General features: G+C 37.1%; 2 protein-coding genes across 5 annotated transcripts; one reads left to right on the forward strand and one right to left on the reverse strand.

Annotated features, from left to right (window-relative positions):
- Positions 1-545: 545 nt before the first annotated feature.
- Positions 546-10543, forward strand: LOC140892363 (serine/threonine-protein kinase VPS15). 2 transcript variants are annotated; one of them, XM_073301219.1, is made up of 11 exons: positions 546-939; positions 1710-1832; positions 1928-1973; positions 2063-2223; positions 3177-3256; positions 4836-4941; positions 5153-5329; positions 5408-8575; positions 9089-9336; positions 9443-9542; positions 10136-10543. In XM_073301219.1, exons 1-11 carry the CDS (start codon positions 667-669, stop codon positions 10310-10312), a joined length of 4659 nt encoding a protein of 1552 aa, XP_073157320.1. In that variant the 5' UTR covers positions 546-666; the 3' UTR covers positions 10313-10543. The 2 variants fall into 2 exon arrangements, with proteins under 2 accessions (XP_073157320.1, XP_073157321.1); XM_073301220.1 differs by lacking the exons at positions 546-939; positions 1710-1832; positions 1928-1973; positions 3177-3256 and having other exon boundaries at positions 2068-2223.
- LOC140892364 (probable glutamate carboxypeptidase LAMP1) lies at positions 10499-15048 on the reverse strand. 3 transcript variants are annotated; one of them, XR_012152812.1, is made up of 14 exons: positions 14002-15048; positions 13778-13845; positions 13449-13530; positions 13260-13352; positions 13024-13176; positions 12861-12929; positions 12682-12769; positions 12157-12240; positions 11802-11890; positions 11588-11704; positions 11375-11518; positions 10990-11296; positions 10714-10844; positions 10499-10619 (listed from the first exon to the last, which is right to left on the reverse strand). XR_012152812.1 is itself a non-coding variant. In XM_073301221.1 (12 exons), the coding sequence occupies exons 1-12, from the start codon at positions 14941-14943 to the stop codon at positions 11114-11116; spliced, it is 2112 nt and encodes a 703-aa protein (XP_073157322.1). In that variant the 5' UTR covers positions 14944-15048; the 3' UTR covers positions 10872-11113. The 3 variants fall into 3 exon arrangements, 1 of the variants encoding a protein (XP_073157322.1); XR_012152811.1 differs by having other exon boundaries at positions 10714-10856; XM_073301221.1 differs by lacking the exons at positions 10499-10619; positions 10714-10844 and having other exon boundaries at positions 10872-11296.
- Between the last annotated feature and the right edge of the window lie 851 nt (positions 15049-15899).

Here is a 15899-nt window from a genome sequence, read left to right on the forward strand (position 1 = left end):
TAAAGTGAAAATATTTAATAAATATTGTATAATTGATTCTTAAGAAAATTATATGTCATGAGTTGAAGAGACATAAAAAATATAGATAATTACCCCATTTAATAAATAATTAAATTGTTTTGTTTATAATTTTATATTTAACCGAATAAAATAATATAATTCTAACTAAATAACTATGAAAAATATTAGCTATTTTATTTTAATATTAAAAAGAAATTTTATTAAAGTATAAAATTGACTTTTTAGTTGGATCATGTATCAATTAAATAATTTTAGATGGTTCATGTATTAATTTGATTGTTTAACAATAGTTTGTGTACCAAACGGAATTTTACACTTTTAAAAACAAATTTCATCAATACAATTATATAATGATAGTATATATACTTGTAATTGCAAATTAATTTTTTTAAAAAAATTAGGTAATGATATATATCTATCTATAATATAAACATGGGGCATGCCCTCAATTTTGATTATAGATAAAATAATAATAATAACAATAACATATATGGGAAATGGGTCGGATCCAGGGTCCGGTTATGAACCGGAATTAACTGAATTTGTCCCTAATTCTGGGTAGAGCAGAGGTGTGTAGTCCCTCCCTTATCGATCAAATTCGATCCGTATGATTTATGAAGAAATAGAGAGAATTGTGGAGCGAAAATGGGGAACAAGATCGCGCGGACTACTCAGGCGTCGGCGACGGAGTATTATCTGCACGATTTGCCATCGTCTTACAATTTGGTGCTCAAGGAAGTGTTGGGGAGGGGGCGTTTCCTCAAATCCATACTGTGCAAGCATGACGAGGGTTTGGTTCTGGTTAAGGTTTACTTCAAGAGAGGCGATTCAATCACCCTAAGAGACTACGAGCGCCGCCTCGCTCACATTCGAGATGTCTTTTCCAACCTCGATCACTCCCACGTTTGGCCCTTCCAGGTTAATTATTTACCCCTTTTGAGGATGCGATTCCGTTTATTTCACTCTTCTGATATATGTGTTGTGCCCGATAATGCTTTGAGGTAATTGTTATCGGCGCAGCTATGTTTCTTGTAATGATCTATAGGAGTTGTATGGAAGTCAGGAGTTTGATTTATGATGATTTAGAATGCTCTATAGTGCAATCTTTTGTGTGTGTTTTTGCTGTTAAAGGTAGAAGAGGATCGAGTGGAGTTTTGGAGTGGTGTACCTTTTTTTTTTTTTTTTGGGGGGGGGGGGGGGGGGGGATTGGATTCTGAAAATTTGTTTACTCGGAGAGCAAAAAGCTGAGTTCTTTTGTTTGAACCAAGTGATCGATCATGTACTTCGTATGGTTGCTGTTGAGTTGTTGGGGCAGGGCACTCATCTGAAATTCCAAGTGTCTAGTGGATGAACAATTTTCACGAAAGTTATGAATGGTAATTTTCACAAAGCTTATGCCTCTGAGGAGTGTTCCCTGTCGTGCCCTCTTGTAGTGGTATTGGAGAGATAATTGGTTGTTAATTTGTAGAATTAAAAATTTGACAAGTTACATCATGAAATTTGAAAGAAAAGTACAGCAGCATTTATCCTAAATTGTTCTCATTTGGAAAGTGGTGCCTTTGGTTTCCAGATAGATGGCCTTATCGTAATTAGCATTGAGATTTGTAGTTGCATTGAATTTCATTGCTGCCATTAGTTCCTCGTACTTCAAACAGTTAAACGGATGGCATTTTTGGGTTTATTTGCAGTTTTGGCTTGAAACAGATAAAGCTGCTTATTTATTGAGGCAATACTTCTTTAACAACCTTCACGATCGGTTGAGCACCCGACCTTTTCTCTCTCTTGTTGAAAAGAAATGGCTAGCATTTCAGGTTCGCATCTCTCTCTCAAATTTGTTGATGTTGTAGGAGTTTAAAATTGTGCCGAACATATGCATGTTTAGAAACTTACTCAATTCATTTTGCAGTTACTTTATGCTGTGAAGCAGAGCCATGAGCATGGAGTATGTCATGGTGAGATGAAGCCAGAAATTAAAAATGCATAGCTGCAAGGTCTCTATTTCTTTGTCCACTGATTTTTTTGGTCTATAAATTTACTGCAGGCGATATTAAGTGCGAGAATGTGCTGGTCACTTCCTGGAATTGGCTGTACCTTACTGATTTCGCATCATTTAAGCCCACATATATTCCACATGATGATCCTTCTGATTTTTCATTTTTCTTTGATACTGGAGAAAGAAGACGCTGTTATGTTGCACCTGAGGTTTGTTTTTTTTTTTTTTTCTGTTATTTTGTTTTTGAACCCTTTCTGGTCATGTGTTGACGATGATAACCTTTATAGACACATAGAACTTTAGTCTATGTAGAAAAGCTTTAATGCCTGCGTGCTGAATAATTCATATCTTATATCTACAGGGCTTATATGTTTTAGTGGTTTGATGCTATGAAAATCTTTTTAGACTTTAGATGTTGTAGTATTTATTTCTCTAAGAGACATATTCCATATTCATGTGGCGGTCGGTATCAACTCATGATCTTTCAAGTGCGGAAGCAAATGTGAGCATAACCAATTCACTTTTACCATTTTGTTCACGCCTGATTATCTTCTTAGTTTCTTATTCTGATCCTTGCAATTGCTTTTACGTTGGTTCTTTTTACCCATAACTTTCCCTGTACATTAACTTCAGTTTGATGTCCAAGTGAGATGAAAATCATCTTGTTGTTGATGAGTGGACTTTCTATGTTAATTTCGCAAGATCTTGAACCTGTTATCTTGGCTTGTAGTTCGAGACTTCTTGCCTGTGGTATATGACTGTTTCATTCACATCCAACATGATTATTATTGAATATAATGCCAACTTGCATTCTATCTCATCTCCTCTTTCCACGCCTCTGTTTTATCTTCTACATGTTCATGCTCTGTTTTTTTAGTTATGTTCCACAAAGAACTCTGTGTATACTATCTTTTTTCTTGCAAAGATTACCATTGCCCTCTGTCAGTACACCAATCGAATGGTATCGACATTTTGATGCAATTGTGCCATGAAGTGCCCATCATCTATCAAGCGATGAATTATATCAAAAAATAATGTGGATCCCTGTGGGGTTTTATGTAGCTTACATTGAATTTTCCCTTCTCCGATATTTAGAGAATTCTGTTTTTACACCATGAGATCAATTTTTTTTTTTTTTTCCAAATAATACACTACATTTCAGAGGTTTTATGAGCATGGAGGCAAGATGCAAATGGCACAAGATGCACCTTTGACGCCTGCCATGGATATCTTTTCAGTAGGGTGAGAGTTCTATTGCTTGATGCGATAACCTCTGTTGAAATTCTCATCAAACACATGATTTAATTACTTGCAAGGTGTGATGTGATCAAGTGATCTAGCATTTGAAGAACTCCTTGGTTAGTTGGATAACTCCACCTAGAGCTTTTAAATCACGGTGAATGACACGTGTTAGTGTAGTGTAGACCAGGGGCGTAGTCAGAAAAAAATTTCACCCTGGGCTGACTGATTCCATGAAAAAATTAAAATTAAATAAAATATTTAAAAAGTAAATTATATTAAAAATATAATTTATAATCAAAGAACACTCGCAAAACATTTAATGATAACTATAAATATTATATAGTGACAAAAAATATAAACTACTAAAGATGTGATCGATGTTACAAGTGAGATGATTTCGAAAAAATGTTGGTGGTTGTAAAAAAATTAAGTTTTATATACATAATATATTAAACCATCGCATTCAATTGATATCCTTACAATATACTCAAAATGAAAAATATGATGTCTCAAATAATATAATACATCATGAAAAAATTTAAACATAAACTACTCAAAAACACCTCATTTATGATCAAAGAAATGAAGAAACATTAAATATATAAATCCTAAAAATAAATTACTTGAAAATACATACCATTTCCATTTTCCAATTAAAAAAATACAAAAATGTCATAGAAAGTCAGATTAAATCATTTTAAAAAGTCCACTTCACAATTATTTACAAGAAACCCACAATTACACACATCAATAAAATCAAGCAGTTCAAAAATAACAAAATATAATTTTAGAAAATACAAAAGTCTTGATAAAAATTGAACTTTTAGAGCAATTGGAAAGAAACATGACTGGAAGAGAGCTGTTTTCTCTTTCTTTGAATTTTTTTTAATAAATCAAACCAAACAAAACTCACAAATATATTTCAGAAAATAAGTTGGACCAAATATTGGGCTAATTAAAAAATTTAACCTGGGCTAAGAGTACACATATATTATAGCTAATAATTTTAAAAAAAATTGACCCTGGGCTGGAGCCCACCCCAGCCTTTGGGGTGGCTCCGCCCCTGGTGGAGACTGAAACATTTAGCTTTGTAATTATTTTAATTCTGCATTTCCATTTTTCCGCATTAGCATGGTAATTATCCCGGTTATTTTTTTTTTATCATATCTCAAAGTTACTGCATTTGTAACTTCATCGTTTTACAATTTCGATAAATAGTATAAACAAAATCTATAAAATGATCTCTGCAGACTGGAAGAATTCGGGAATACATCCTCTATAAACTTTTATGTGCTTGAAAGAGGTTATTTTAGTTATCCAATGCCTTCCTGGCTTCCTCTATCAGCCAATTCATTATTTTATGGACTTAATTGTCTTTAATTTGTTTTTAAATATTTTTTGGATGATATGAGACATTTTTAGGAGGATTTATTGTCAAGAGCTATTAGTTTTAGAATAAATTTTTAACCATGATCTTCCAGCATAACCACTTGAATTTAGTGTTTTTTTTTCATGTCACATTTTGGAAATATATCATATTTGGTTTCCAATTGCTGAAGTTTTGACCTTTTCTTTTTAGGTGTGTGATTGCTGAGCTTTTTCTTGAAGGTCAACCATTGTTTGAGCTATCACAACTTCTTGCATATCGAAGAGGACAGTATGACCCTAGCCAGCTTCTGGAAAAGGTACCTTCTTCATAGGTACCCTATTTCTGGTTAAGTTTTCCATTCAATTTTTTCAGTTATTTAACCATACCCACTTTTTATCTCTGGTTAAATTAAATTTGTCCAATAATTCTGCAAGTAACATCTCATCTTTAATTGCGATACTATAATCTATCGAAAACAATTTCTTGAATTGGACTCCCAGAATACTAAGATTTGTTGGATGCTGCAGATTCCAGATTCAGGAATTCGTAAAATGATTCTTCATATGATTCAATTAGATTCAGAGTCAAGACTGCCTGCTGAGAGCTACCTGCAGAACTATGCGGGTGTTGTGTTTCCGACTTATTTTTCACCTTTTCTTCACAAATTCTATTCCTTGTTAAATCCTCTAAGTTCTGATGCAAGGGTAAGGAACTTGGATTATGCTCTTTGTATTGTTGGTTTGCTGTTCTAGGTTTTTAGTAAACACTTATTTCCGTTGCAGGTTCTAGCTTGTGAGACCTCGTTCCAAGAAATACTTAGGCAAATGATAGGCAATAGGACTGGCAATGATATCATCTCTCCTACGGAAACTTTTCCGAATGATACGAGTCAATTGCTTCAAGTGATAGATGCAAAACAAGATATCAACGAGGCAAATAATTTTTCAAGCAAAGGTGAAGAGACCAAGAAGAGCTCAAGACATAGTCATTTCGATCTTCTTGGTGATGTGAGTACGCTGCTCAGGGACGTGAAGCAAAACAACCGTAATTTTGGTATGAATCCAGTGCCAGATACTGTGGTTAATTCAGTTTATTCCCAAAATCAGAAGCAAAATGGATTGCAACTACCTGGGGAGTTGATTCAAAGCATTTCCACTGTATTCCAACGAAGCCACCTTCCCTTCTTGAAAAAGATTACGATGACAGATTTGAACTCAATGATATTGGATTTTGACAATCAATCAGACACTTATGGAGTGCCTTTTGTTCCATTGCCTAATGATATGATAAGCTGTGAGGGTATGGTACTGATTGCCTCGCTTCTTTGTTCCTGCATTCGAAATGTCAAGGTCCCTTTCATTCGGCGGGTTGCTGTCCTGCTGCTGAAATCTTGTTCTTTATATATCGATGATGAAGATCGACTACAACGTGTCCTTCCTTATGTTATAGCGTTGCTTTCAGATTCAGCTGCAATTGTACGCTGTGCTGCCTTAGAGGCTTTGTGCGACATTCTTCCTCTAGTCAGAGATTTTCCTCCCAGTGATGCCAAAATTTTTCCCGAATATATTCTTCCAATGCTTTCCATGCTTCCCGATGATCCCGAGGAAAGTGTTAGAATTTGTTATGCCAGCAATATATCTAAGCTTGCACTGACTTCTTATGGGTTCCTTATTCACTCTAAAAGCTTGACTGAGGCAGGGGTTCTTAATGAAGCAAGTTTATCGCAGAAGTCATATATTACCAAAGGAAGTTCTGATGAGCCACGGAGGGTGAGTGCTGACGTACAGCTTACACAGTTGAGAAAATCTATTTCAGAGGTCATTCAAGAACTTGTAATGGGTCCAAAACAAACACCAAACATTAGGAGAGCACTCTTGCATGAAATCGGTAACCTTTGTTGGTTTTTGGGCCAGAAGCAGAGCAATGACTTCTTGCTGCCTATACTCCCAGCCTTTTTGAATGATCGAGATGAACAACTAAGGGCTGTATTTTATGGGCAAATAATATATGTCTGCTTTTTTGTGGGCCAGCGAAGTGTGGAGGAATATCTCTTGCCTTACATTGAACAAGCACTGAATGATGTAACCGAGTCTGTTATTGTCAATGCACTAGTTTGCTTAGCTGTCTTGTGCCGAAGCAATTATTTACGGAAGAGGATACTGCTTGAGATGATAGAGCGTGCTGTTCCACTGTTATGCTATCCCAGTAAGTGGGTCAAGAGGTCAGCTGTTACCTTCCTTGCATCATGTAGTGAGAACTTAGGAGCAATTGATTCATATGTATTTATGGTCCCACTCGTACGTCCTTTCTTACGTAGACAACCAGCATCTTTAGCCTCAGAAAAAGCTATCCTCTCATGTCTGAAGCCATCGGTCTCAAGAGAATTGTATTATCAAGTTTTAGAAAATACCAGAAGTTCAGACATGCTTGAGAGACAGAGAAAGATTTGGTACAGTACGTCATCACAATCAAAGCAATTGGAAGCTGTAGAATTGATCCAGAAAACCGTCAAGGATTTGGATCCAATAAAGTGTTGGTCCGAGACTAAACATGATGATACACATTATAACTTGAATGGTAACACAGGGGAACACATGGATTTAACTGATTCGGATGATAACGACAGTAAGTTCAAACCCATGGGAAGATTAATACGTAATGATTCGAGCCTGGATGAAGCCCAAGATCGTGTAGCCTCAGAAAAGTCTCAGCTGTCTGGATTTATGTCACCACAAATGAGTTGCATGAACAGCTTTATTGATAAATCATCAGAAAGTATACCTTTGTACTACTTTAAGGTTGACAACAAACGAACAGGTAGCGCTGCTCCTGCCGCATCTGATTCTTCATTTCCGCAAAATTCTTTAGATTTTAGTTCTTCCTCCTTGCCTTGGATGGATCCCATAAATAAATCATTTAGCTTAGCCAGTACGATCCCAGCTCCTAAGCTAGTATCAGGATCAATTCATGTTGGTAATGGCCCTGCATTATTGCGGAGAGTGGTGCATGAAGTCGAAGACAGAGAAATTGATGAAACTACCCATATTACTAGCAAATTTAATGAAGTCGGAGTATCGGATAGGACGAAGAGGAGCTCTGCTGCAATAGAAAATCACTCTACAAACACACAGGCTGCAGGACCATCCCCGGCAGCTTGGTCATCCACTGTTCCAGATTCAGGCTGGAGGCCTCGTGGTGTGTTGGTTGCACATCTCCAGGAGCACAGATCTGCTGTCAACGATATTTCTATTTCCATGGACCACCACTTTTTTGTTAGTGCTTCTGAAGATTCTACTGTAAAGATATGGGATTGCAAGAAGCTGGAGAAGGACATCTCATTTAGGTCTAGGTTAACCTATTCATTGGGCGGTAGTCGAGCACTGTGTTGTGCTGTGCTTCAAGGTTCTACTCAAATTGTTGTTGGGGAAAGTGATGGGATGATACATTTATTTTCTGTTGATCACATCTCTAGAGGGCTCGGCAATGTTGTTGAAAATTATTCTGGTATAACAGATGTTAAAAGGAATGGTTTTGGAGAAGGTGCTATACTAAGCCTTTTGAACTACTCTGCAGATGGAAGTACTGGCAAAACGGTTCTATGCAGCACACAAAATTGTGGGATCCATCTCTGGGATACAAGAACAATCTCTCGTGCCTGGCGTACAAAAGTGCTTCCTGAGGAGGGTTATATATCTTCTCTGGTGGCAGACCCTTGTGGTAATTGGTTCGTGTCGGGATCATCAAGGGGTGTGCTTACTTTGTGGGATCTGAGATTCTGCATACCTGTTAACTCATGGCAATATTCTCCTGCATGTCCTATTGAAAAGATGTGTCTTTTTGTTCCTCCTACTGGTACGCCCTTGTCTGTGGCTACTAGACCATTGGTATATGTTGCGGCTGGGTGTAATGAGGTTTCACTTTGGAATGCAGAAAATGGAAGCCGCCATCAGGTATAGAATATTCCATCTTGATGTATTTCCAGTTTTCTGGAATTTTCGCCTTTTATTTCTCGTTGCACAGCACTATGATGTTGACAAACATTAAATGAAAAATTAGTTCTTGATATCTATTATTTTTGTGTAATTGGATCCATTTTATTCGCGTCTGCTTTCCTGTATGATGCATGACTATGTGTTCGAGGGAGGCATATCAGTATTAAATTGAGGTTAAAGTAACACTGCTCTTTGTTTCAATTATGAAACTGAATAAACATGGGTGTTGCCGCTTTTTTTTTAACATGGTGTATACGGCATATTGATTTTACCAAAAGGAACAGAATGAACGTAGAAAAAAAAGTTGCATGAGAATTGAGATGTCCACTTTCATTAGATTTGTCACCAATTGCCATGAGCAGGTGAAATTTTAGCTAGAAACCTATGACTAGTCTCATTTTTGCAGGTATTGATGTCAGATCATTCTATTTATATAATATTATCGTTTCTAATTAAAAAAAAAATTTGCAGGTGCTGAGAGCAGCAAACAATGAGAGTGAAGCTGAGAATTATGAATCGCCATGGGCCCTCGCCAGACCTTCTGCTAAGACCAACACTAAATCAGAATTGAGGCAAAATTTGAATTCGAAGTATAGGATTGATGAGCTGAATGAACCTCCCCCTCGTCTTCCTGGTATCCGTGCATTGCTTCCATTACCTGGTGGAGATCTTTTAACTGGGGGAACTGACTTGAAGATACGCCGATGGGACCATTGCAGGTACTCATTTTCTCTTTTCTTTTGATATTGAGGTTTCTATTTTGTATTCCATTTACTTCTTATACAATTTTGCTCGTCTTATTGATGATACTGTTTGTATATGTAGCCCTGATCGGAGTTACTGTGTATGTGGACCATCTGTTAAAGGAGTTGGAAACGATGATTTTTATGAGACAAAATCTAGCTTTGGGGTGCAAGTTGTGCAGGTAATCAAACGCTAAGATCTGCCACTTATTTTGTGTTTCGGTTGGTATTGGTGCAGTAAACGTTCTTTAAATCTAAATAGGTCAGATAATTTTTCTAAGGGAATTTGCATCTTATTACGGTAGAGTTCCACTTGCACATCACGACCAAGTTTGACAAAGCAAAATCTGTGAGAGTTGTTCATTATTTACCTTTTAAAGCCTAAAGAAATATTCGATTTCAGTTTCTGTTTTTTGCTGCTAGTGGTGTAATTGAAGTGTTAGAACTCTGATTCACAAAATCTTCTTTGTGGGACTTGCATCTTAGTATGTCAGCTTTCCGAGTTTGGTTACAATCACAGCAGGAAAGAATAGAGAAATTTTAAGTAAAGTTGGTCTGTCACTTGTAATTTATATAATTCCAGAACTTCCTTTGATGATGAGTCCTGAATGCTCGAACCCCTTAAATGTCATCTCCTGTTTAAAATAAATTATTTTGGCATGCCCTATTTACTAAATCACGTTGCAATTTTTTCCTTGTTTGAATGATAAAAACATTATCTCCATATAATCCATAAACATGTACTTTGACTATTTTCTGGGGCAATTCCAAGCAGGAAGCAAAGAGGCGACCACTGGCAACCAAATTGACTAGAAAAGCTATTATTGCCGCTGCCGCCACAGATTCTGCGGGGTGTCACCATGATTCTATCCTCTCTTTGGCTTCTGTGAAATTGAACCAGAGACTTCTGATATCAAGCAGTAGAGATGGAGCCATGAAGGTATGGAAGTAAAGGACCTTCACATTCATGCATTACTGTTTTTTTTTTGTACATATTTAGTTAGAAGGAAAAATGTGTACATTAAGATATAAAAGCTAATAGTTAAGGTTGCTCTGAAATCGAGCCCCCAGGCCATCTCATTACAACTTATTGTACAGTTTGATTGAACTAAGTTATAGCAAAAAAATGCATTGGAAAGTTTTTTCCAGAAAATCAAATTAACTGTTTATAGTGTCTTGGCAATCCTACTTTTTGGAAACTTTGTTTATTGTATGTTCTGATTTGATTTCCATCCAGAATCATCTGCAACTTGTGTCACCTGGAAACATCATGACATTAGCTTAAACATACATGCGATGATCATATTACGTTACATGTAAAATATATATGAACCCTTGCGATCTGCACAGTACCTTACGCTCAAAACAATCCACCACGACCCATGGATTGTGGATTTGTGTACACCATTTGTGTAGTTGAATGTGTCATGAAGATCTAAGGTTTAAATTTCTTTATCCTCTTCCGGCACAGCATTTGAAAGTTTCTAGATAAACATCTCAAAAAAAAAAAAGTTTCTAAATAAATGCCTTGTTGGACGAACCATACTATCACATAAAATGATCAAAATACAGAGTCCAAGCTTTAACTAACACAAACGGACGATGTTAATTACACTTAATTAAACATACATGAACATAAATTTTGCTCCGAACATGCCAGATACTAGTACTCCTAACGAGTCATATAAAGCATTTTCCATTCATCATGATGTATATACCAAAGGACCAAGCCAATTAGTTTGCCTCAGAGCATTCATTTTAGTTCACCCCTAAGGCACAAGGAAGCTTGTGTAATGGCTCTTGCAACTCTCCAAATTTGATGTTGTACAGAATGCCATGAATCTGCAGTATTCAAGCTCTTTGCCTTTTCGATAGTGTCGTCTATCCCGGGAAAGGACTTCGAACCATAGTCATTATACTTTGATGGCGCATATATCTGAAATCAACCGAATGTAGAATTAGATAACTATTAACTCATATTCCCAATCCAGATGCAAACTAATCATAAACATACCAAATGTTTGTACCACAATCTTCCTGGAAGCCCTTCCCCATCTGTAAAAGCACGCTCCGTCATCATAAGTCGATCATTCAGCTCTCGAACTAAATTCTGGTTATCTTTCCGCGTCCATGTCCAACCTTTTCTTCCTTTTAATGACTGTAAGATGGCACACAGTTCAGTTTATCCAATTTTAAACGCAAATATTGATTGTAAAGTAAGCATCACCTTTTTCTTGTCATTTATCTCTATGGCTGCTTTTTTCAGTTCCTCAATAGACTTGAATAGGGGAGCAAGTTTTATGTCTCTACCTGAAACATCACCTTGCAAATCCTCCACGCTTTTCTGTTTCCATCAATTTTAAAACATTACTAAGGGAGTCATATGTATTATGTGTTTCGGTGATCCATAAAAAATCAGTATGAATAGTTCCAACACCTACCTGGAGCTCGAGGGCGTAAAACAGATAATTGAAAGGTAAAATTTCCTCGTCGGCTAGCTTGAGCGCCACTAAACCCCAGAGACTTGCCACTGTTTTGACCGATACATTCGGAAAACAAACTCTCAGTAATAATAAAGTTTGACGGAAAGAATATTCATGGGACCGATTTATTGGCTGTTATGTATTTGAAAAGATGAGACAAATAGTCATGCATGTTTTGTACTGTTAGAGATATCCACTCTTCATTGGCATCAATAGATTCTTAATTTTTTGATGTATAATATAATATTACTGGTCACTGGATATGGTGGAGTGAACAAGAATCTAAGATCAAGGGATACAAGGCGCAACAAACCTGCTGTATGCCTCTGAAACAATGGATCGCCAAATTTCTTCATCCAGGTGAAGTCATCATACATTGAATGGTAAACAGGGTAACCTGCAAGTGACAAGTTCTATCAACAATAAGCAGACCCTATTGGTGCTTTTTGTGGATCAATCCATCTAAATGCTACCGATTAAAAGCTGGCATTTGAGCTACTAGTGAGAAAGGTTATTCCAACATCTGTTTCCAATTATTTGATTGTTGCCAACAGAGAAACTAGAATGGGAACAAGCACAATTGTTTGTAAAATTTTATTTCTGCTTTTATATGATAACATTTCAATGCTTGAATGAAATGAGAAGAAAAGGATTTAAATCCCATGAATAGTAAATTTTTACAAGATTCTGTTACCGCCTTTTTCTCCTTTGCATTATAATCCTATAGTCTGGACTATTTCAATGGAAGCATACATACTCGTGGACATCACATATGAGGATGTCAAGTGATTATCCAGACGATGTATGAATTGCTAGAGATGCTTAGCTTTTTACTTGCCTCCTCCAAAGGCTAAATCAGCAGATGGAACACCTATGTGTTGCACGAAGGCTGCATAATCTGATCCCCCACCTCCTAGTCTCCCAACCTTAAAGGATAACCAGGAGCATCACAGGTGAAAGGCTGTAAAACTGAGGAAAAATGTAACTTCTCTTTTTTCGGTATTATAAAGCACTTACCAAAGAACTATTTGTGGAGCTAATCCAAGAATCATAGATTGTTTGCGATGAGTTATCTGGATCTTGAACCTTCAAAAATGAAATTTTGAACAATAACTATGCTGCCATATGCTGTGTTTTATTGTTCACAATCACAAACAGATTGTGTCACCATATGCAGTACCTGTGTAGCAGCTTGTATGATCAGTTCATCAAGCTGTGGAGTTGCGGATGCTTCAAATCCGGCTCCTGAAACTGCTACATCGACGTTCAGGTAAGCAACAACCCTCGAGGCCAGCATTTGTCTATTCTCTTCAACCCATTCTGTTGATCCTATCTACAAACAGCAAATAAACTTATAACCTGTATTTACTTGCTAATTGGACTTATTAGCTAGTAGCATTTGAGAGAGAGAGAGACCAAGCCATACTCTTCAGCATCCCAATTGCACAATATTATCGTTCGTCTAGGTTTCCATCCTTTTTTCTGCAGCTTCTGCAGCCTTTCTGCTACCTAATAATTTGGCATCAAACCAGTTTGGATGCATAACATGATGAAATCACTCGCTTGTAAAATGATGTAGATGTATTTGTATAACTCTGTATTTACCTCGAGAAGGCAGGCTGTGCCGCTGTTAGGATCAGCAGCTCCAAATGTCCATGCATCCCGATGATTGCCCAGAATGACATATCTAGCAATGATAACTAATTTAGCTAGTGAAAAGAACTCGTTAAGGGAAGTACATTTATGACTGACTTGCACATCTCCCCTTCTTTGGCCTTCAACTGAAATCTTCCTAGTTTCATGTAATATTTTGCATGACAAGGCAATCTAACATGTAACCACAGTATTTGCAGCAGTAATTAACTTAGAAACGTAGATTTTCGCCTCACACCCAATCAAGTTCCAGTTTCATCACAGATGAAAAAAGAATATACCTATCCGGTTCCTCGACTCCTTCGATGATCCCAATCACATTCTCAATAGTGCTTATAACTTGTTTCCCCTGCAAAGCCAGCAACATGATTCAGCCATCACAAAAGTACACATTTTCTTTATTTAAAAGCTTCCACTTCAATGTTCCTAGTTAGAGGAAACATGGCAAATCTAAACGTTTAAATTATCAGGCATCTCAAAATGGCCTATGACCATTGTTCCTCACCTCATAAGTTAAATTCAAAACTCCAGGTCCTGGCCCAACTCTATAAACAGGGGCACCTTCTCCTCCCTGCCAATCCTCATTCGCAACCATTCCACCAATCGACCTCATTACCACATCCCCGGATTCCCAAGAAACCGGTAAAGACGGTATCAACGGCACGTCCCCGGACTTCTCCACCTCTTCATCTGTAATCCTCTCACATTCCTCAGTACTAGCCCATCCAGGCGTAGTCGGATCCCCTGCTCCACTATAAACGGATCCCACTTGAACCCCACTAGGAGGCATCCATTTCTCATCAGGAAACCATTTTCCATCCCCACCATAATCCTTCCTATCTGTAAATATCACAACCCCAATGGCGCCCGCTGCATACCCATTCTGAACTATGTCCCCTCTGTATATCTTCCCATACCTCGCCAACGCAACCCGACCCGAAACATTCACTCCCATTTCTCGCAAAACAGAGTAGTCCTCTACCCGCCCGTAATTGACGTACACAGCAAGCCCAACTGCGGTTCCTGATTTTGCAAAAGCGTGGAATGTGGGCGTGACTTGATCCGCCACATCCGCGTACGGATCATCCTCGTAAATCTCCTGCTCCAGACGAAGTTCAATGGGCGGATCACGTACGGTGGTAGCTAGTGTTAAAGAACGGCGGACCGGGTAAGTCAAAGCGGTGTAATAAGGCCTAACATGCGATCGAATGTCGTAAGACTCGAGGGTGGACAAGACATAGGCGGCGGCTTCGGCGTTGGCGGCGGAGCCGGCGATGTGGGGCCGTTTAGTGAGCGTGTAAAGGTGGTTGGAGATTGATTCGTTGGTGGAAAACGTGGAAGATAGGAAGAGGGAGTGGTAGAAAGATTTGTGTGGGGTGGAGAAGAAGAGGAAACAGATGGAAGTGGCTATGGCCAATGAGCTGGAAACTATGGCGGCTCCAAACATAGTACAGAGTCGAAGGTTGTAGGAAAAATGTTGGGTTTTTGGGGTGGCTTTGTGGGGTTACTTTCGATCTTTCTTGGGATCTTTTTGGGTGTGGATTGGGTTGATTGAGGCGTAGATTTCCATAGATACTCTTTTGTCTTCATGCATTCATTTGTTGATTATTACATCTAAAAAGTTTGATGGAAAGCCAAATTGTACACCTTTTTTTGTTTTTGTTTTTGTAGTTGTCACTGTTTACACGAAAACCATGTGTAGAGATTCAATAATAATAATTGGAGATTTCTTTGAGAACCAATAATAATAATCAGATCCACTAGTTTCATAATTTTCATCTGCTCCAATCGATGGTTTATGCATGATTTTTTTTATTTTTTTTTTCGGAATGTACCAGATAATAGCATCAAAGCTCCGGTGAACTTCCAACAATAGCTTATTATTGACCAATGTGTTTAAAATCGAACTTGACCAAAACGGTCATGGTCCAGTTCGAAATAAGCTCAAAAATCATTTTTTTTGGTCAAACCTGATCAAGGACAGGTCGGATCGGCCTTGAACCGATAAATCAGTTCGACCGATTCACCTATTTTTTAAAATTTAATAGTTTCTTATATATCTTCCAAAAAAAAAATATTTCTATATTCAAAATTAAAAAAATTTATTTTTGGTTATATATACATGATTACTTGGTTTAATTTTTTTTTAAAAAAAATAGTATTTAAGTTATTTTGATTTTTTTGTTTATAAAATATATAAATAATCATATTTGATGTTTTGATTATATATGTTGTTTAGATTTTAAACTTTGATAAATATATTTTTATTATATATATATAAGCATTTAAAGTTTTTAAAATTTAAAATATATCAACTACTATATTATACTTTATTTTATATAATATATAACAATATTCTGGTCCAACATTTCGGTTAAACCAATTCGGTTGAATCGGTCAGAT

Source organism: Henckelia pumila, chromosome 3 (genome assembly GCF_033568475.1).
Source record: "Henckelia pumila isolate YLH828 chromosome 3, ASM3356847v2, whole genome shotgun sequence".
Classification (NCBI taxonomy): Eukaryota; Viridiplantae; Streptophyta; class Magnoliopsida; order Lamiales; family Gesneriaceae; genus Henckelia; species Henckelia pumila.

Coding starts and splice junctions, on each gene's coding strand:
- LOC140892363 (XM_073301219.1), top strand. CDS start 667: ATGGGGAACAAGATCGCGCGGACTACTCAGGCGTCGGCGACGGAGTAT. Junction 3,257..4,835: donor ATGGATATCTTTTCAGTAGG/GTGAGAGTTCTA, acceptor TTTTCTTTTTAG/GTGTGTGATTGCTGAGCTTT. Junction 9,337..9,442: donor CGCCGATGGGACCATTGCAG/GTACTCATTTTC, acceptor TTGTATATGTAG/CCCTGATCGGAGTTACTGTG.
- LOC140892364 (XM_073301221.1), bottom strand. CDS start 14,943: ATGTTTGGAGCCGCCATAGTTTCCAGCTCATTGGCCATAGCCACTTCC. Junction 12,770..12,860: donor GCTCCACAAATAGTTCTTTG/GTAAGTGCTTTA, acceptor TTATCCTTTAAG/GTTGGGAGACTAGGAGGTGG. Junction 12,241..12,681: donor TGATTTAGCCTTTGGAGGAG/GCAAGTAAAAAG, acceptor TGTCACTTGCAG/GTTACCCTGTTTACCATTCA.